This window comes from Pipra filicauda, unplaced genomic scaffold (genome assembly GCF_003945595.2).
Source record: "Pipra filicauda isolate LSUMZ 115617 unplaced genomic scaffold, ASM394559v2 scaffold293_size922472_pilon, whole genome shotgun sequence".
In the NCBI taxonomy this organism is placed as follows: domain Eukaryota; kingdom Metazoa; phylum Chordata; class Aves; order Passeriformes; family Pipridae; genus Pipra; species Pipra filicauda.
Window position 1 is genome coordinate 752,786 of NW_024104413.1, and position 21,209 is coordinate 773,994.

At 42.4% G+C, this 21,209-nt stretch overlaps 1 protein-coding gene across 6 annotated transcripts in view; it reads left to right on the top strand.

The window, feature by feature from the left end:
* MXD4 (MAX dimerization protein 4) overlaps positions 1-21,209 on the top strand; it is a 41,034-nt gene that overhangs the window by 14,178 nt on the left and 5,647 nt on the right. For 3 of the 6 annotated variants that reach the window (XM_027712804.2, XM_027712805.2, XM_027712807.2), the window contains exons 4-5: positions 17,263-17,377; positions 20,383-20,542. In XM_027712804.2, the coding sequence (XP_027568605.1) occupies positions 17,263-17,377; positions 20,383-20,542 (275 nt within the window). Of the gene's footprint in view, positions 1-1,640; positions 7,697-8,492; positions 8,650-10,854; positions 10,926-12,209; positions 12,298-17,262; positions 17,378-20,382; positions 20,543-21,209 lie in introns of those variants that run through there. The other 3 variants (XM_039382983.1, XM_039382984.1, XM_027712808.2) reach the window with 3 other exon arrangements.

Genomic DNA, 21,209 nt, shown 5'->3' on the forward strand with positions numbered 1-21,209 from the left:
AAACAGCCCTGAATTTTTAGATGTGCAAGACTAGGATGGGGAATACATGAAACAATGTGATTTGCAAAACCTTACAGAAGAAAAGAAAAATGCTTGCTTTCTTCCCAAAGGAGCCTAATGTATGCATTGATTAGAGTGCTGATCAGGGGGAGACTGAAAATGTTGCCATGTGCAGAGAAGGTAATGCCGACCTGAGGTTTGGGTAGTGCTATGTGTAGTCCTAAAACGTAGAATCTTGCCAGAAAAAGCTTTTTCTACTACATCATCATGTGTATGAAATGGATATCTGTATATAAACATAGGTTTTGATGAGCAGTATATATTTTGATGAGAGCCTTACAATGTGCAACATTAGCTGATACAGTAAATAGAACAGGTGCCTCTGAAGTTAAGTTCTAATAGGTAGTTTTCTCATGAAGGAAGTGCAAGTGCAGGAGCACAGTTACATTCAATTTCACCCACCAGAGTTACTTCGAGTTTAAAGTTTACATAAGCTGAGAGTATGTCTTGAAATTCTCTCTGTGGTGCTTCGTGCTAGTAAACTGCAGAGTTAATGAAAAACATGTAATTGGCAGTTGCTGATAAACCTGGAAGTTTGGAAACAGAACCGAAAGGTCACTGAAATAATAGCATACCAAAACAATACTTAATGTTTATTTTTGTTATGGGCTGCCTTTTCAAAATCATAAATTACCATTGTGGTCAGCACGGTTATGCAGCATAAAGATGTAACTGCATTGATCCGTCACTCTGAATGGCTGTGGTGCCACCACTAACTGAGGAGACCCCCAAACTGGTGGTGGAGGTAAAGTCCTTCCAGGGAAGGATCACCCAGTATGTGTCTCACTGCTGTGCTTCCATCGTGAGTTTAACTCTGGTCACACACTGGTGCTGCTGGGCCCTGCTTCCTGCCGGCACAGCAGGAGGGGAGAAGCTTCCTGACCCAGCTCACTGTCAGAGGCACACCCTGATGCCAGCACAGGGAGAGGGTGGGATGGCTTCTTTGAGTTACAGTACAGAGCAGTTACAGTTCACTTCTCTGTCAGTTTAATGTTTCTCCTAAGCATCCAGTTCTGGCTGCTGTTGCCTGGAGTGCTGTGCTGGATGGGTCTTACTGACCTGGGACAGATCTCATTGTTATAATGGGTCTATAAAAACTGCCATTTCTAGGATGTGTCCAGATTATATCTAAACCATCCAGATAATGTGGCTGCTACATTATTGGTGGGAACCATGTCGTCTTACTGGCTGAACTTAACCTCCCTACTAGATCTGTTCTGGTTTTCTCATCGAGTAAGATGAGAACTTTTTTACACCATCTCATTGGTGTGAAATGGTTTATTACAATTCCATTGAATTGCAATAAACATACCTTTGCACTGCTTTATCGAGGTAGTGTCTTAGGAGCATGACTTGCCTTTTGTGATCTGAAGGCCACCATGGTTTGGGCACCAACTCCTCCTGCCCAGCTATGGCTGCTTCTCTGAGGGTGCCAGCTGTAGTGGGCAGATGAATGGTATTGACTCAGCCAGTGCAAGCCTGAATCTCAGCTTAAACCCCCTTTTACCTGTAATTTAATCTGAGGCATTTGTGTCTTAAATTTCTGTTGTGTTTTTTTTTTTTTTTTTTTTTGGAAGAGCTTGTTTAGCGAAGTCTATAAAAAACTGGACCCGCAGAACTGAAGATTTAATTCTGTGCTTTTGCTGAAATGTCCCATGTTTCTGGGTCTGACTGATCTATGGAATTAAAGAAATTGAAAGGTTTAAAACTTTGCATTGAAATGCTGTTCTTTCCTCACCATTTCCCCATTTCTAGAGAATCAGCAAGTGTCTGGACCTGTGGCTTTTCCTGCACTACCTGCTGCAATAACTACTATAAATACTTCTGCACTGAACTGCTGTCTTTCCAGTGCACATAGCAACTCACCTCATTATGCACTCCCAACAATAGTATCTTCCCACCTAGACTGCTGGTTTGGAAAGGAGGGGTATATTAAGCAGATGAAGCTTGGAAGTTAATCTGCTCAGGAAGTTATATTCCAGGTGTCAGAGATGTGCACATCCTCATGCTTTGGATAAAGCTTCTATTTGGCAGTGCAAAATGGGACCAAAATAATACAGCCTTGACTCAATTGTAATGTCCTTTTTCCTGCTGAAGTTGGCTTTGAACTGTGGAGCCCAAGTGCAGTCCTGGGTCTGGGCTCCAGAAAGCTGTGTGCTTCCTGGCCAGCCCAGCAGCCAGCAGAGAGCAGATGGGCGAGGAACCAAGTGCATGCGTTTTTTTCCACTTGAATTTGTTCATGCCTCTCTCCAAACATAAGTCCACAGTGTGTCAGCCTCTAATGGACTATGTGAAAGGTGGTTTATGTTTTCAGCATCTGCTAATTGACCTGGCCAGTTCTTACCCAGCATGGTAGAGAGAGTGGGCTGGTCTCATATGAAGAGGAGATGGGTGGGCCGGAATTCCAGCTGCTTTCAGGATTCCACAGACAACAGCGAGGTGCTGATTCCCTGCAAATAAGGGAAGAGAAGCCTGATGGTGACTGCTGTCTTGATTGGAGGAGAAAAAAAATTTGTTGAATTAGGTATTAAAAAAAATTATTTTTTTTTTTAAGCTTGCTCAGCTACATTTGGGCAAGTGAGCTGGAACTTGATTTTTTTTGTAAAGGTATTTAGGCAGCTAATGGGCTTTAAGAAGTTGGCCTCTCAAATGAGTCTTACGTAATGCCATGGGAATCTTTGGCTGCATCCCAACCGGTCAAGTCTGTGGAAGCCCACAGACCAAAACTGGGTATACGGAAGTGGCACCTGCTGTGGTTTGAGGAAGTGGCAAATGCACCTGCAAGCCAGCAGTGCAGCTCCAGCTCTTTACGGCAAGGTTGGCTCTGCACTCAGGATTTACACCAAATCTGCAGGAGGCTGGATTACTTTCTTCCAAGTATGTCATGAGCAGTGATGTCACAGTGTCCCTGGCTGGAGCAGACAAAAAGGGATCAACCTAAGCTGGAGGAAGTGGCTGTATTCTGTGGGTTGGTTGTCCTGTCTCTTCCTCTCCCTGCCTCCATGCTGCATTGGCATCTCTAGCTCTATTTTTAGCACTCCTTTCCCTGGAGGGCCTATGCTGTTTGAGTATTGGATATGCCATGGCCTGGTCCCAAATTCAAAATGTCTCTTTCTGGATGGAACAGTGTGTACTTCCCTGTTGCAGCTCATGCCCCTTTCCTCTCATGGTCTCTGTCAGCAGACACTTGTGCTTAGATTTACCGCACAGAATTCCTTTGCAGGTCAAGTAGTTTTTAATCTGTGTTTTTTCCCCTTGGTACACATGATGGTTTAACATGTGGCAGGCTGTGGGCCTGACTCTGCCTCACACCCAGGGGATTTCAGTAGGAGCTGTGCCTGCAGCCTGAACCCTACATCACATCCGGGCAGCTGCAGAGGATGCAGTCAAGGTTCCAGAAAGTTACTGAGCATGAACATTTAGCCAGCAGATCATATATGTGAAAAAGCATAATGCTGTTCCTTCACAGAAGTTTAATTTGAGCCTTTTTTTGGAAAAACAAAATAAACCCATCCCCCCTGCCACCTCCATGCACGGGATCCAGTTAAAACTGACTGTTCTTGTCCTAAAGAACTGTGCAAACTACAAGAATGGATAAGATACTCCTTCTATCTGCCCCTCCCTATTTTTGGAAGGAGAGAGTTGTTTTGGGACTTCATAGAGTGCTGTGTTTTGAGATGGAAATGCATATGCCGAGCTATGTACACACCCTGCTAAACTAGAGCAGGGTGACAGGACTTGTCAAAGGATGTCAAGTGGCTAAAATGATTGTTTAATTCTAGTTTATGTTGTACAATTTTTTTTCTATACAGATTAGTGTAACTAACTGTGTAGTGTGTGGAGGTTGGCACAGCTGACACAGAATAGATGTGGGCTTGGATGTAGGTACATGAGGTCACATCGCAATGCTTCTGACTTGAACAACTAACAACTCTAGTTACAGGCTACATGCCCTACATTAAGCAAGCCTATATTAGATTCTACCTTATAGTGAGAAAGCAGAAGATTTGAGTAACAGTCAAAGACTACATCTGACCATGGTAAAACGTTTCTAAAAAGCTGGAGGACTAGTGGTGAGTCCTCTTTTCCCAAATGCCGCCTTGGGATTAATGCCTGACAAATTTATCTGCTTTTCTTTCCTTGATGGTTCAATTTAGGCAAGTAAGTGAAGATACAAGGTGCTAAGTAAGGGACCTGCCTGGCATGTAATTGCTGCCAGGACTCAGCAGCTCCTATTGAAGTGAGGAATACCATCACTGTTTGCAAATACCGGCTGCACAGACACTCTGTGTCTTACATAGCACATTAGCTGGTATTTACAAAACATAAAGGTAGCAAACCCTGTAATTCCCCCAAGAAAGCTGACTTAATCCCGATTGGTAGGTGTTGTTGTGTTGACTGCTGCAATGAACAGCATGGGTGGAGCAAGTAATTTCTGCTAGGGAAATTTGGGAGCTTGTTGTGTGTGTTTGGCTAGAAGCAGTTATTGGGTGTAGGTGCTAAGAGGTGTTTAAAATAGACTGCTGGGTGCCTTGGTTCCCACTGCCTGACTTTACATACTCACATGACGAGTGGGTCCAAACTTCCGGCTCTTTCTTCCATTGCCAGATAGTCTCAGGACACTGCACTTAAGAAATCTGGGCTGAGTTTTGTGGGAAAGAAGAAGGAGGAAAGGGAGAAGAGTTTTGAAAAGCTGTTCCATACCTTAGCATCCCCAAATGGATCATTTTCAGATTCTAATCAACTGCACCCTGTCTGACTCGGGGACCACCAGCTTTGTACAGTTCAGTGGAAAGGGAAATAGGATGGAAATTAAATTATAAACAAGGCACTATCTGTGCTGTGGCAAGCTATATCTAAACTTTGGGGCAGGACTGTCAGATATCTGCAAGTGACCACTGTCCCATGATGCTGTATTTTGTTGCTCTTTGGCAGGGGGAAGTAAATGTTGCTCATCTTTCAATTCATCTGAAAGTAAGAATACCCATTGCAGTCTTGGAAGAGACCATCTTTAATTACAGTCAGTGCATTTAATCCTTCCCCTAAATTTGTTTATATATACACCTCACTGTCTTCTATTCATCTCTAATTACAAGGTTTAGATGAGGGAGTTGGAGACATACAGCAAGACATTTGGGGACATGTATTATTAATTACTTCAGTGTGATTGCTTTTCTTCTCTTCATTTGGCATTCTCACTTGGGGTCTGAACCAGCCTTCAGTTGGCTGGAACAGTCACCCTGCTGTTGTCTCAGGGCACCTCAACTGTTTTGCTGGAGCACATCTCCAGTATCTACATTTGTAAAAGACAGCAGTGCCCAACCATCTCCTTCCTCCCCAAAAGCCACTAAACTTCACTTGTGTGTGCTCAAGCTGCCATCATTAGCTGCTCTCTCTAAGATGGCCACAAAGCTTTGGTGGGCACATGTACTGAGGAAGTAATAGCAAAAGCAAAAATGGAAGTAACACACAGCGCTGAATATCTCTTTTTGATAGTTTCCTGCTCAGAGCTTAAAACTTCCTACCTCTGAGAATGAGAAAGTGATTGTTTAGGTGCTGGAGAGAGTTGCCTTAACTCTGATTAGGTTTTAAAACAGTGGTGTAAATTGCTGTTGTTTCTTTTGCAGCCTCGTGCACACGGAAATGTGGAGTCCCTACAGCATTTGTCAGGCTAGTTAAATTGGATGCTTGTATTTACTTGGTATTTGGATATGGGGGTACAACAGACAATAAAACCACAGTCACAGGTATCCAGTGTTGCAGATATTAGTGCTTCACACTCGTTTAACTTGATGCAGGAAAAGGTTGCTTAATTCTGGCTGTCTGCAATCCCAAGGCCTTGTGCTCAGTGTGTGACAGCAATGCATGTTTTTAATTTAGCTAAAATAATTCAACTTGACTTGCCTCTCCTTTAATTTGGCATCATACAGTGGTGGTGTAAGAAAAAATATCTTGAACACATTTCTCCCCTCATTTGACATACGTATAAAATAACCAGGTCTATAGGGAGGCTTAAAATTAGGCAGAAAAAAGCTCACTAGGCCCAGTACTGTGCTCTCTTGGCTTAGTGCTGTGCTGCAGCTCAACTTCTCTAGGCTTATTTAAGCATTGTAGTCTCTCTCCCCCCTCCTTTTTTTTTTTAAGATCCTTCCTGTTGGCAGCTGTCCTGAGACACGATGTTCTTGCTTAGCATTTTGATGTGGGGAAACAGTTCTGATAATTAAAGCCGGTTTCAAGCCATGAGCTGATTTGTAAGCAGTGACTTGCTCTGGGGTGTTGTCAGTCGATAAAACGTGTAGCTTGTGTGTATAGAGCCAGTCTACACCTTGTGCCTTAAACTCCATGTGAGAGGGACAGACACGCTCTCAGGAGCCGCTTCTGGATGAGACAGACTGCATCCTCTTCAACCACCTGTTGGTGAATGGTTAATTTGTGGAAAATTATCATTATCATCCTTTTCCCCTCTGTGTGTTAACCTGGTGCAAACCTGTTGTTGTTACGCAGCTTTTCCTTGTTTAAATAAATGCAGTTCTCTTTGACCCACTCTGCAGTCCTCAACAAATTCCTTGCAAGAGTACTGTGAAAGGTGGCAAATGCAAACACACCTGTAGCAGAACTGCAGACCCACAGTGTGGGTTTGGATGTGCTGTGGAAATTTGCTTTGTGGTGTTCCACTGCCAGCAAGGGCCAAAGCGTTACTGCTCTCATGTAAATGGTTGCAAGTCCTAATCCACTCTTGGGGTTTCTGTGGGCAGCGGGTGTAAGTACGTGTGTGCCTCCATGTAACTTCAAGTGGGAATTAGAACTGCTTGATCCTGTAGTGGCATGATCTTGTGATGGCACTTTCCTTATCTAATTGGGTCTGACACTATTCTGAGGTAGCAGACAAACTTGAGTCTCCCTGCAGTGTAATCTAAGAAACTTGAGTGCCAGTAAGACAGATGGGTTTGAGAGGTCTAATTTAGGAGGACTACTAAATTGCAGTGTGTGCATTTCAATGTGCGAAACAAATGGGCTGGCTGAATGAAGTATTAAATAAGTTTATTAAAAGCATGGCTGATTAGTTTTTTGTGGACTCTGTTTTCAGTGTGTACAAAGGTATTTCCATCACTTGTGTATTTCCCCACAAGGCACTGTTGTTCATCTGCCTGGATTAGGTAGGTACTGTGTGACACTGAGCTCGTGGTACTAGGTGACACCTCCCTCACTGTTGCTTAAAAGCATTTGAGAGGTAAATGTTAAAGGCAGTCATTAGGTAACGGGGCCAAAAATAGAAGACACCTGAAAAAGAAATTCCTTTTCTGTAGCTCTAAGAATTGTTCGTATTTGCCTGACATTGACTTTGAAGGTTTAAAATACAGAAAATTGTTCTTTATGGATGAGCACAACCTAAAGGCTGAAATGCTAAAATATAGGTTGGAATCTCTTTTTTTTTTTTCTTTGCAGAAGAGAAATTCACACAAGGGCAAAAACATACTGCAGTGGGTTTTAGCTGTTTCCATAATGTTTGATTTCTGCTGCCTCAGATTCTTGCAAGGTCAGATATTTTATTGCCTGTGGTTGAAGGATGTAGAATCTCATACATGTAAATTTGTGATGGTCACCATCCAGGAAAGACAAATTATATCCAGCTGCTGTAAGTTTTGCTTATGATGCTTTTGGGAATCTTTGTATAGCTTGTAAATTCCTGTTGACATTTCCCATGAAGCACATCTCAAATTTCTTCAAGTTGCTTTTAGTTATCACCGAGACCCAGGACAAGGAAGGGCTTTTAAACCCTTCATGGCTGCTCTTCAAATAAGAGCAGCTTAAGACAGTAGGATGGCTGAAGCCTGGGGCAAGCTGTGAGGACAAGCCTGGCTGCAGGGAGGAGTCTGTTAAAAAACAAGGAGAGAAGATTAGAGTGGTCAGATGTTGGTCCTGCAGCTCTTAATACTGCAGAGCCTGAGGCTATGGTTTCCCAGTGGGTAAACCAGATACCAGTCAGAGCTGCTGGTGCTCCACCTGCCCCAGAGTCCTTGCTGACATGGGCCTGCCTGTGCCCTGCCTTGTCCAAGTGCTCCTCTGAGTGCCTCCTGTGTTGCTGGGTTGGTCTGTGGGCAGTTTAGCTCTGTGGGTGAGTGTGCCCTGTGCTGTGACACATCTCTGTCACACCTCACACACCTCTGACAGCTCGTGCTCGCTCTGCCACAGCAGGAGAGCTCAAGTGGGAGAAGGTTGAGGAACAATACAGCAACAGGCACTAACTGTGCCACAGGGCTTTTATTCCTTCTGCTGGCCTAAGTCAGATGTGACTCTGGGACCCTCATCAGTCTGTCTGCTTCTGCTGTCAGTGCACTCCTGAAGGGACAGCACTGGGCAGTCTGACCAGCACCAGCTGCTGAGGCTCTGGTCAGGTCTCTCATGCTAGTGTTGTCTGTGTTGCTTTACAGGGTCATTCCAGCCCAAAGCAAGCCTCAGGAGCTGCTGTCATTTCCTCATCTTTGCTGCTGTCCCTGCCTTATGGCAGTACACAGGCCACCACAGCTCACCTTCCGGTGGGAACTGGAGCATAAAGTGCATCGAAGTCTGCTTTGGGCATTTTGAGAGGTGAAGAAACATTGATGTAGTCCAGTGCTTGTAATTTAGGACAGGCAACTGTCACTGCATTCAGCAAGGTGCTACTGGAGGGATGGGGAAAGGAGGGAGAGAGGAAGAGGGCAACATGGACAGCAAGGTCTGTGAGGCATTCCCTCTCTTAGGAGTCAGCAGCTTCCCTCTTAGAGACCAGCCACTCCTCATCTGTCCCCAGCTTGCATCCCAGGTAGCTTTCTGTGCACTGCTGCCAAGAGGCTTAGCTGGCCAAAAATGCATACATTTAAGGCACTGCAGATGCCTCCCTTAACTTATGTTTACTGAAAGATGTAGGAATAAGTTCTGATACCGTGCATATGTTCCAGAACAAGTGGCATCTTTTGGAAGGTAAAAAGGCAAAAGTCAAGTGTGGAGTCTAGGCTCAGCAAGTAGGCTGAAGTGGCACTGAGTGAAAGTAAATAAAATGCACTGTGAGTGCTGCAGTGTGCATTTATATATACTGTAAAAGAGAACTAAAATATTTCTCAGAGTGATAAAAATGTGCAAAACATGGAAATCATTAGCTGTATAACAGGCAGCAGAGGGTTTTTTCCTGTCTTCCTTAGCATTAGGAACAGCACCACACGTTTCTGAGCAGTGTTCCCATGAAAACTTGCAGATAAGTCCATGGCAGCACTGACTGTCTCAAAGCTTGTGATGGGGAGAGATGCAGCAATTGCCTTCATAGGTGGTTGATGTCCTGTGTTTGGATACTCCGAGGTACCCCAAGACCAAGGCTGTTAAAGCGATCTGGCTGGTTTCAGTTTAGCAAAACAGATGCAAACAAGTGTTCAGCCCACTGAAAAAGCAGATAGAGGATGAAACTCCTGGTTACCACAGTAAATAAAGCGGGCGGTTGCACTGATTGTAGGGCTGTTGCATTTAATTCGCTAACAATCACTGCAATTAGGCACTCGCAGCTCCTTCTGCTTGTTAGTTTCCACGGTGCCTTCCCGGGCTTTGCTGCTGAATTTAGTTGCAGAGGCCTCTGTGAGGTCTTAGACACAGGCAAAAAATGCCACATGGAACAAACCTTTGATGAATCTTCACCGGCACCGCAAACTTCAGGATTTTGTTCTTAATACGAAAAAAAACCCCTACATCTATTGCAGAACACTGGTGTTTGGCTTATCTTTCCTTGGATAATAAAAGGCAAGAGGTTTGCTGTTAAGAGAGCGACTGAATTCTCTGGGTTTGACTCTTAAGGCTGTGAGTGAGCTTTTCACACATCTCGTAGCAATCGGCACACTGGGTGCCTTGCTATGGTACAGTGCTTTAATACTGAGAGGTTTTCTTTCCTTTTCACTACAGCAGGTTTGTTGTGCAGTTGAAATAGATTGTGCAGCTCAAGTGTGAGCTGGAGCATCCTTTGGAAAAAAAAGAAGTATTTGAGGTACCCTTTGTAGAGGAGAAAGTATTGGAAGTGTTTCTGACTGAAATAAATCTAGAAGAGACAAGATTTTATATTGCAGTGAGGGTTGTTATCTTCCATTGTATTTAATATTTTTCTGGAGATATGGTAAATGCTGTCTGGACTATTAATAAATAGGTTTCTTTAGAACCATTTTTATCTGATTGAATGTCTGTGATTTCTTAAGATGGAAGTTTATATATAATCTCTTTAAATGGCTTTGTAAACAAATGTGTTTTAATTAGTACAGAATCATCTTTGGTAGCTTATAAAAAGTCTTGTAGAGCTGTAAATATGTAATTCCTGACACTTCAGTAAATGTGTTAGCTTAAAGAGGAGCAAGGCAAGTATGCTTTAGTACCAGCTTCTACTAAACAGAGTTGGGTATATAATTACATAATTACCTACATTACATGTGTGGCCATGATATCCAGGACTATACAAAATAATACAAACACATTGAATTTTCAGTATCATTAAAACAGTTTGCAGGAAAATTCCGTCATTGCTGTAGAGCGTGACTGTGCACAGAATAAAAAGAGCTGCAGCCCTGAAGAGATGCTGCTTTGTTGTGTCAAGCTTCAATAAGAAAGGGTTGAAGCTGGAGTCAGAAGGCAGACAGGGTTCCTCACCCTGATTTTACCTTGGTGGCAGGTGAACCTGAGGTCACAGTGTGGAAATTTCTACTGCTGCATTTCTGCATTTCTTAAGAACTTTGAAATAATGATAACTTTATGGGTAATGATTTTGTCTGTGTTCATCCTGACCAGTGCATGTTACAAAGGATCCTGAGCTTCTGTTTGCTGATTCGGTCTAAAACTTGAGTGCTCCCTGCATGCAGGTATTTGCATTTCATAAATAAATCTGTGAAGAGTCTTCCTGTAAAAACATGAGTGTCTTACAATTAGTTCACTTCTGTATTTTATGCTGGATTTCATGTCTGGTTTTCTCATTTCTTTAGGGAGAAAACACAACCATTAATTCACTGCCAGTGTCTCTGACCCAGAGTTGTGGGCTCAGGCCAGACTACTTTGGTTCACAATGTACCTGGAGAACATTTGATTCCAGAAGTGAATTTCTGGTGCAGAGATTCTTCTCTGACTTTATCCTGTGTACGCTGTTAAGCCAGATTACATAGTCATTATGCAACAATGAAAAATTTAGTAACTGCTCTATATTTAAACCTTTGTGTATTAACTTCATTGCACAGCACCAGGATGGGTTTGAATGTGGAAAAAAATGTGAAACATGAGAAAAGGAATCAGAAATGCTTCAGTAACTCTTGTCTAGCTTGTAGTGCCTTCTTCTAGATCAATTTCAAATGTTTCTATTCTGTGAAGTGGGGGTTTTGTTTGTATTAAATTTGTCCTAAATTTGCCTTGTGATAGGGTCTGATTCTGTCTGGTTTCTGGACCGAAACGGTTAACGTACAGAAATGACGAATTTTTAGTTTTTGCATCTATTTCAAAAGTGCCTCTTGTTCTCACTAGCATGGCTTGTAGCGATTGCATTTTCAGTGTCATTTGAGTGTTTGATCTCTAAGTGTCCTTTTCTTTTCAGAACATCACCAAACAAGTATATTTAGCAGTTGATTCGAGAGTATGTCAACCTCCCATACACAGAGCTAGTTTAGTAGACTAAATTTGGGACATCTGAAACACAGACACATGTTCAGCCACACAAGTATTTTTAGCATTAAGGCACCCTGGAGAAAGCACAGGTAGGGCCTTCTTGTGAGGCCAGAATTGTTCCATGCCCATACGTGCTCAGGTGGTGCACTGCGGAGAGAGGTACCTTGGGCTGTGGATGTTGAAGCAACAACACCATGTCTAATGCAACCAGCTTCTGCTGGAGCCAGCAGGAAGGGAAATTCAGAGCAGGCAGTGTGGGAATACAGACATTGAGTGACTTTTTGTCCATTTCCTAGCATTCCAGATCCTTGCTGCCCATCAGCTGGAGATGCTACAGGTCTAAGGTGCCTCCCAGTATGGCCAGGACAGCTCCATGTCTTGACTGGGCAATCTGCTAGTAGGAGGGAGGGGGTGTGGACCAAAGGGAACTGTTCTGGTACTTCTCATGGGATGACAAACTGCTAATAGAGCTGCTTTTTCCTTTCTACAACCAGCTTTGGGTCAGCACAGAATGGGTACACGTGAGAGAGTCATTCTTCTAATTTCAGGAGGCTGTGGAGTGAGACCTGGAGGATGTGCAAGGTGAACACTTGTCACGAATTTTACTATTCTCTAGTGAGTTTTATGCTCTTGCCCACAAATGTTCAGAAACAGATGAGCATAGCCCTTCTGACACTTTCAGCAAGTGACCTCTGGCAGTCAGGAGCATGATGCCAACAGTGGGAACTGTTGTTTATGTCTTTAGATGCAGCTTTAAGGAAGTGCCCACCCTATGCTACCTACCATAAACATGTCAGCTGTCAGAAGCTTGTCTGCATGGGGTGCCCAGCTGTGGTGGCAGGATGGACAGACACACATTTCACATCAGCTTGACACTGTCACCCTGTATCATGAGTGTCTGTGGCCATTTAATGTCCCCACAGCCTGGCTGAGCCATGCCATGCTGAGGACTGAGGAGCTTGCTTGGGGTGTGCACTTTGCCTTTCCAGCTGGCTTTGTGCAGCTCAGTGGCCTCCAAATAAAGTCTGCAGATTTATACTTGAATGGTTTAGGAAATGCACCTTTGCTGCTGTCAGAAAACTGTGCAACTGCTGCTTGAACAACTGTCTGCTGTCTGACTGGCTGCAGGCCATTTCTGTCTGCAGTGCTGGGCCTGAAAAAGCCTTGGAGAGTCCCTGTGGAAAGGCTACAGTGGATCAGGTCACTTCACAAACATGCCAGCACTGTATCAATCAGAGTGGCGCAGGTTCAAGTTGCACAGTTGTTTGTGTTTTGCTGTTACACGAATGGGAATCTTGTGAGTCAAATGCTGCAGCATTACAGGCAATCTGATGTACGTGTTCATAGACATGAATGTGTATCTGTGAATGTTTATGGCTCTGTCTGGGTAAATCTTTAAAAACCTCCAGGGACTGCCTTCTACAGCCTTTCGGGGCAACCTATTCTGGTTGTGCACTGCTGTCCTAATAAAAAAATTCGTTTCCCAATATCCATCCTGAACCTCACAATTAACAGCCATTGCCTCTTGTATTATTTGGCCCTACAGAGAAGTATTTTGTTCCCATTGCAACTGCCTGTCAAGTAGTTGTAGGAATTTCTTGGAGTTGTTGCAGTTTCCTTGGAATGAAGATTATCTAGGGTGAACAATAGACTTTTTTGTTTCTTTTTTTTTTTTTCTCTGTATCTTGGTATTCCATTTCTTGGTGCATTAAAATGGATTTGCATCTGGGATTTCATACATGTGGCAAAGCTTCTTGACCATTGTTTAATAGACTCCTTTAACACAATTTCGGAATTGGTTAGGGGCAGCCTTTTTTTGAGAAGTGGTGAACGTGCCTTTCCACAGCTGAACGCTGGAGCAAAGTGGAGTCTCCAAGGACTAGAGTCAGTGAGTGGTCTTCAAATTCAGTTCCATTGGATGTCCTCCTTCTACAGGGAAATTCTTAACAACACTGTTTTGGTGCTTTGTCCCTCCAGTGGGACAATCTGTGGGCTTATTAAGCATTAGAGGAGCTGTAATGCAGACTGATAAGACCATGTTGTGAGCTTTCCTGTGGAGAAACGCTGAAGTCTTGGACATCTGAAACCCCTTTATCAGCTGGCACAAAGGACAGTGTGGTAAATCAGAGATAGGGCACCCGTGCACCTCTCCATATGTGGGGCTGTATCCAAAATGGAGAGCTGCAGGCTTGAGGATTCAGATTTTGGATGGCATTTTTTTAGATCCCTACCTTCCCTGATGGATTCAGTACCAGTGACGAGGGGGATATTTTTGTGCATCCGCATGAGGTGAGAACAGTGCCCACTTCTGTAGGCACTGCTGTCCTGGCCTGACACCACCCTCGGTGTGGGCGAAGGTGTAGCAGTTGGGGTCCGAAGCTGGAGCACAGTGTAATTACCCACCTTCAACCACATTTCATGCACAGAGACTGTTACCCCGTTGCTCTTGAGATCAGGCTGCTTTTTCTGCTTATTTTTTTAGGTGGAATTTAAGGTGTGAGCTGCAAAACACAAAGCAGCTCCGGCTGTGATTACCTCTGTGAGTGCCTTTCCCTCCTCCGGTGGTCACAGGCAGCCGAGGAAAAGCAAAAGCTGTCAGGTCCCTGCAGAAAAAGAGAGAAATTAGTGCTGGCAGAGTCTGTACGAGACAACTTATTTGCTGTGAAGTTTGAGTCCCTTGTTCCTGCTGGTGTGACCTGTTAACATAACATGCCTGAAATGTTTTCTTACATTCTTATTACAGTTTTTTCTAAGATGTGCAAAATGAAAGATATGGGGATATTTACTCCAGCACCACAGGAATTGTGGTGGGCTGGTTTTCTTTTTGTATGTTCACAATCTATGTCATCGATTCTAATACATGAATTAGTCACATAAGCATGCCTGCATTTATGTAAAGATCTGCGTAAAGCTCATGCTTTAAAATCTTTAACAGATTTATAGATGCTGAGTAATTAGATGAAAGGAAAAGTCCCTTAGAAAAGAAAAAAAGGTGAAATTAGAGGAGATCTTTCAGCAAGTGTGTTTATTACATTTACTGCTATCAGTTGTTAGTGCTGAGAATGCCTAAAGCATTTTTGTTAATATTTAGTTCTTTTTAACTCTTCTCATTGGTCAGTTAAAATAGTCTTCTTAACTTAGTGTTTTTCATGGCACTTCTGTGAAGTCCTGCTTTACTGGGTTGGCAGATAACCTAAAAGAATTAGTGATTTAAAAAGGCATACAGCCATGCCCCTGAATCCTGGCAATATTTCTGTTGACTCCCCAGTCGATGGTAAGGATGTGCACTAAAGCCTTACTTTCTCCCTGTGGAAAGCAGACTTTCCTCAAATAGCAATAGTGGCAGATAAGTTGAGTACGTAGTCTGGTTTCATTAACGTTTTCCAGGATTAATACGAAGTAGATCTTAGATCAACAATTCTGTATATTCCTTATCAGACTTTTAATTACTCCAAGTATATAGATAATTCCATTTCAATGCATTTAACTCTTTATTTACTACCTCAATACTATTCTTGTTCTGTTCCTTTCCATATCCTCCTTTATCTTCAGTCCCCACTTTCTTGTCAGCTGTCTAAATACAGTTGCATCCAAGTTTTGCTGAGTGACGCAGACGATTGCGTGTGTGTTTAGAGGCCACTTACAATACAAAAAGATTATTCGAATTTAGTCCCTGAAACGAGTTTTTGTATTTAAAATGCAAACCCGGCCAGGCAGCTGTTAGAGATTACAGGCACAGAAATAAAAATTTACCTGATTAGGATTTTCTGTATAAATACCAGATATAATTTGGGTATTTTGCTGTTTTAAAGATCAATATCCCAGTTTAAGGTAGCAGCCTCGGGGATCTGATGGGGCTGTTTTTATGAATACTTAGCCCAGCCCTTGTTGATGTTGTTTAAATGAAAGGATTTAGATGGGTAAGTTTAGAGCCTTGTATTTAAAAACAAACCCCAGGCCTAAACAAAAAGTCTGTCATTAGTTTTCTCCTGTGAATCACATTTTCAGCAATATTCCTTTTTCCCTAAGTGGCTTGAGGAAAGAATTGACAGTTTTATAGAAATGCTGTTTTCTTTCTTGCCTAATACATTGCTGATTTTTAGGCAGCTAGAACTAGATGTGTGAGTGTGTAGTCATCGCTGTTCTGTATTTAAATTTGATTTTATTTTGCTTTGGGTTTTTTCCCCATTAATTTTCAGGTTGTTTTCACATTGCAGTAATCATTCCAATTACACATGTGTAATTTGTCATTTGGTGCATATTAAATCCTCTTCAGCTGCATTTCAAACACTGATGCTGGGTTGTGATTCTGAACTGACTGTTCAAAAGTTCATTCTCGACCAGAAGCATTGAGTTCCCTGCAATGTTTGTTTCCTTCATGCAGCATTGAGCAGATTTGAAAAAGATGATTATTCATCTCACCCTTGAGATCTGCTTCAGTTATTCTTATGGCTGTGTGGGGGATGTCGACTCCAGGTCATGGCTTTGTTCAGCCTGTAACAGGCTGGGAGAAAGGAAAATAGTAGCCATGTTGCTCATGGAAGTGCTTCGGCATGCGTTTATGTCTCATTGAACCATATGGATTCCTGTTCAAGAAACGTGAATTAAGACCAGGAGAGACCTTCTTTAGGATTTAGCTGTGGAAACACACACGTGGTTCTTTGGTTCGCCACTGCCTTGTTTTGGATAGTTGAAGCAACTGCTTCGTGGACTATTGTATTGCCAGCTTCTCTTTCTCAAAGAGAGATGGTTTGGAAAAGAGATATTTTTAGAAATACTACTTTGTTCATCCTCTTTTTATTGATAGATTAATGTCATTAGTACAGGAGAGATTGTTGAGGGCAGCAGTAGTGACACTTGCAAAGCAGTAACAGAGGAAGCGGGACCCAGTTGTTGAGGAATGTGGCTGGAACTGTTTTCTCTTGTGTATTTATAATAAATGCTGTACAGTGAGAGGAAGAACGTCTCCTTCTTGGGGGGACTGTGGGTCAGTAGAAGGGAAGAGAAGGGGCATCAGGACCTTCCTGTTACAAGATTGATAAAATACGTCTGGGAACAGCTCTGAGTTGTGCAGAGCAGCATGGGTGCCCTTGCCTTGCAGAGCAGGAGTGTGTCCTATGGCAGCAGGCAGGGATAGGAATGGGGAGAGGGGAACCAGGGTCTGCAGCTGCCCACAGCTCTGTCTCTGCCTGCAGAAATCACTGTGTTAAAGCAAAATCCCAGATTTAATTCCTTACCCAGCCATGGGTTGAGTGTGCAGTCTTGCCTGGAATTCTCAGATCTCTGCTCATACTCCCCCTTGGTTGAGATGGGACTGACCAGGCTGAGCAGACTGCTTTGAAACACAGGTATGAGACTCCAGTCTGAGTGTGCCAGCAGCATTATTGCATTTCAAGTGACCTTTCAGTCTGAAACTTTGCCAAAGGGAGGGGAAAGGAAGCCACTCGAGTTCTGCACAGAGATCCTGCAAACAGATGGTGTTTGCATATAGGATATGCTGTTCGGGTGCAACTCTACTACAACGCTCTCCGTTTTTAATGATTGCAGGCGGGCTAAACTCCGGCTATATTTGGAACAGCTAAAACAGCTTGTGCCTCTCGGGCCGGACAGCACCAGACACACCACTCTAAGTCTGTTGAAAAGAGCTAAGATGCATATCAAGGTAAAAACATTCACGCATGTTTTTGTTTCTTTTGAAGGAGAATCTTCCAGAATGTGTATCCATAGAGAGGAAACTAATTTTCACACAAAATCCGTATCCATATGTCCAATGTTCTGGATATATTGGCCTTTATTAGTTGCAAAGATTTCAGTCACAGTATCAAGGTTTTGCAATTTACCCGGCAGTCTCAGATATATAAAAGAGTCATTTCTGCTTAGCTACAAACTAATGTAATTATTTACACTGTAGTTTAAAAAATAATATATATGTATCAAAGCTGTTGATTAATATGTTTGGTTTTTAAGGACTGAGCAAGGTAACATTGTATTGCATTGCTTTCAATGTAAAAAGCCAGATCCACTCATTATAAAAAAAATAACAGAGTCAAAAGAGTTATAGCTACCAGTGAGCCTTATCCACATCCCACATCTTGCTGACCAGGTTCTGAAGCATTTTTTAAACATTTAAATGAACCCCAAAATTAAATTCAATCTCCTGCTAGTTGCTGGCTCCCCTTGTTACAAGTTTAAAACAAAAAAAAAAGCCCAAAATCTCACCTGTGCAGGCTCTACACTGGCAAAGGTAATACAAAGTGAATCACTCCTTAGGCCTCCTCTCTCCAAAGACACCTTCACTCCCATTTTCATTATCGTCATTTTCAGGGAACCTGGTTATGTGCAGAAATAAGACAAAGAGGTATTCAAACATAAAAGTTAAAGAACAGGTTTCTGCTGCTGTGTCCAGGACTATAATTACTCATCTGGCATTTTTTTCAGTGTTACAGGGAAACAGGTCAAGAAAAGTGTCAGGAAAGGTTGAACACTGCCAGTAATCTTAGCATATTTTGGAGAACAGCCTGCTGATGTACATCATTAAGATGCACTGCAGTTACAGAAATGTAATTCATATGAAGAATTAAAGATTAATTTAAGCAAAACTATTTGTGTGAACAGATTTGCAGAGCTACTTCTTCAGCTCTTCTAAGCACATTTACTCCAGCTGGGCAACCCCTGTTTTTACCATTTGAGATTTTGGCCTCTTGTTTATAATTCAGGCTAACATGCGTGAAAGGCACTGCATGTGGTTTTTGTCTTGGGCTGCCCCCCTATCATGGGCTTATGCATACAAATTGAAAAACTGTTTTTACAAGTGGCGAGTGTGAGAGATTAGCCCTGTAGTTACCATTTCAGCTGCTGATAAAAAAAGCTAGGAACAGCTTCTTTCCAAATCCACTGCGCGCAGTACCAAGTACTCATTTTCTGAAAACTGAGACTGAAGTTTAACTTTCTTTTTAACATTTTAACTGAACCTGCCCTAACTGGGTTGGCACTTAATTGCTCCTCTTTGTCAGGTCAGCTCCCTCCCCGCTGCACTGCCAGAGCATGGCTGTGCCCGGCTCCCATTTCTAACACAGTCATTAGTTTTGAACTTTTCACACACACCCCCATGTATTGAAACTTACTCTGAGAGATTGGACGGTTTTGAGTCTCCTGGATATGAATCACAGAGTTCATTCCTAAAATAGCTGTTAAGAGTTTGGGATTGCAGCCAGGAAAATACAGGAAGAGGAAATCTGATCAATTGGGCACATTTGGTTTGTTGTGTACATGGATGTACCAACCCTTTTTCTTATTTTAACATTGTGTATCCACCTCTGATGCATTTCTGCGGAGTGTTATTGCCTGGGAGGGGGCTTAACACCCGGCTGAAGAGCGTAGATCTCATTCAGCCAGGAAATTGCCCAGTTTAAGAGTGTCAGTTTTTTTTTCAGAGAGAAATGCTTTTATTTCAGGCTTGCACTGGAACAGCAAAATCTCTGAGGGGTTTTGCTTGTGGTTTGCTGTGCACTGTCCCAGCCCGCTCTCCTCAGAAAAGCAAGCCCAGGTTCATTCAGATGGCAGGGAGACACTGTCAGCAGCTGTATTCACTCCCTGCACGTCTCCTAAATCTCAGCAGTCGTGTAAACACAGCTCACAGAGAAGTCTGCTCTTTCTTATAAGTGCTTTTACCGCTATAACCTGTAATTTACTGCATCAGTTAGATAATTTTTTTAGTAATAAAAGGTGTTTTGATCTGTGTGTTCTTCATGCTTTTAATCCCATCTTACTCATTACACTTTTTTCCCTAATTATACCGTCAAAACCAGCTATCAGTGATTTGGAAGAGGGTTCAGTTGAAATATTAAAAGATGCTACTTCTGTTACTGCATTTGGACCAACTGTGCAGCATGTATTCTTTTTATTTGCAAAATTAATACCTGCTGTTATTCTATCAGAGGGGAGATTTTAGGTAGATATGTGGAAAAATCCTTTCACAGGCTGTTTGCTGAGAAATTTTGGATTAATACCATTGATTTTGTAGGAGATATCACAGAATTATCATATTTGCTCTGCAGAGGTTCAAGGAAAAAAATCTAAGAATAAAGAGAATTGTTAGTAAATTCCTCCCACTATATATAATTAATGCTGCTTATTGTTAATTAAGCTTTTTAAATACTAAAATTTTCCATGGCCTGTGGTAGGAGGGAGAGCATTCAAAAGCTCAGGATGGTTCCTTTATGGTGATGGATAAGTCTCTTATTTCACCTAAAGTGGTGTTATGTTCTCACTGAAACCTGAGCTGCACTCGAGTTATCAAAGATGATGCCAGTTTTGCCTGATAAAATTATTTAAATATTCCCCACAACCAAGGCAACAATAATTTGGCCTTAGCCAAGGAATGTCTGCCAGTGGCAGGAGAGTCTCTGAGGGATTTTTTGTCTTTTATTATTTTTTCTCCTGCATCCATATATCTTATTGTGAGACAAATTCAGCTGTGACCTAGCCCGCCAAAACTGTACTGACCTCTGCAGAATGCTAACTAAGAAATTAAATTCTTAAATTTCATTTTAACTTAATTAAAGTGTTTATATTGCTTTTAAATTACTGTTTATGAGAAGACCTTAAGTTACTTCTGCTTTAACATGGGTAAAAGCAGTCAGCTTACTGTGTTCCTCTCCCTTTAAGAAATTGGAAGAACAGGACCGAAAAGCTCTAAATATTAAAGAACAATTACAGCGGGAACACCGCTACCTCAAGCGCAGATTGGAGCAGCTATCCGTGCAGGGCATGGAGCGTATCCGCACTGACAGCATGGGATCAACAATATCCACTGACTCTGAACAAGGTAATTGAACCAGGGCTTCCCAAGGGGAGTCACAGGAGCAGGAAGGAAAAGGGAAGTAGGGGAACGAGAAACTGTCATTTAGAACTAAAACTGAGCTTTCAGCAAAACCCAGACAAAATTGTTCCATAACGCTATTTGAGGAATAAAAAACTAATGCAACTTTTTTACATTCTTTGGAAAATGTTCTTTTTTCTAATCAGTTTTGAAGCTATTAATACTGTGTGTATTTTTAAAGCTATTTATCCTGTGTGTGGTTTTGCCAGTTTTTTAAACAATTACCATTTAATGTTTTGAATTTTTAGTGTAATTACTGGTAAGGCTGGCATAATATTTTCTCTTGGAAAAAGAAGTCTTATTGGGCTTAATTAGTTTGTGTGAATAAATTAATTCCACATCATTTATTGTGAAATTTTAAAGCATCTTCTGTGTAACAATCACCAAGGGTTCTCTGCATTTGGTTCTCATTTAAGACAGAGCTCTTGGAGCTGCCCGTCGCCATTTCTTATTTTCCCATTTGGAAGTTTTTCCGTGCTGAGCACTCGCCCAGGCTGTTTCAGGGCCTGTGGGAGCTGAGTGGTCGGTCTTGGGGCAGTTACTGGGGACAGATGGTCACGCCACAGTCCTCGCCAGCCAACACCTGTATGGGTTGGAATTACCAGGAGTGGGG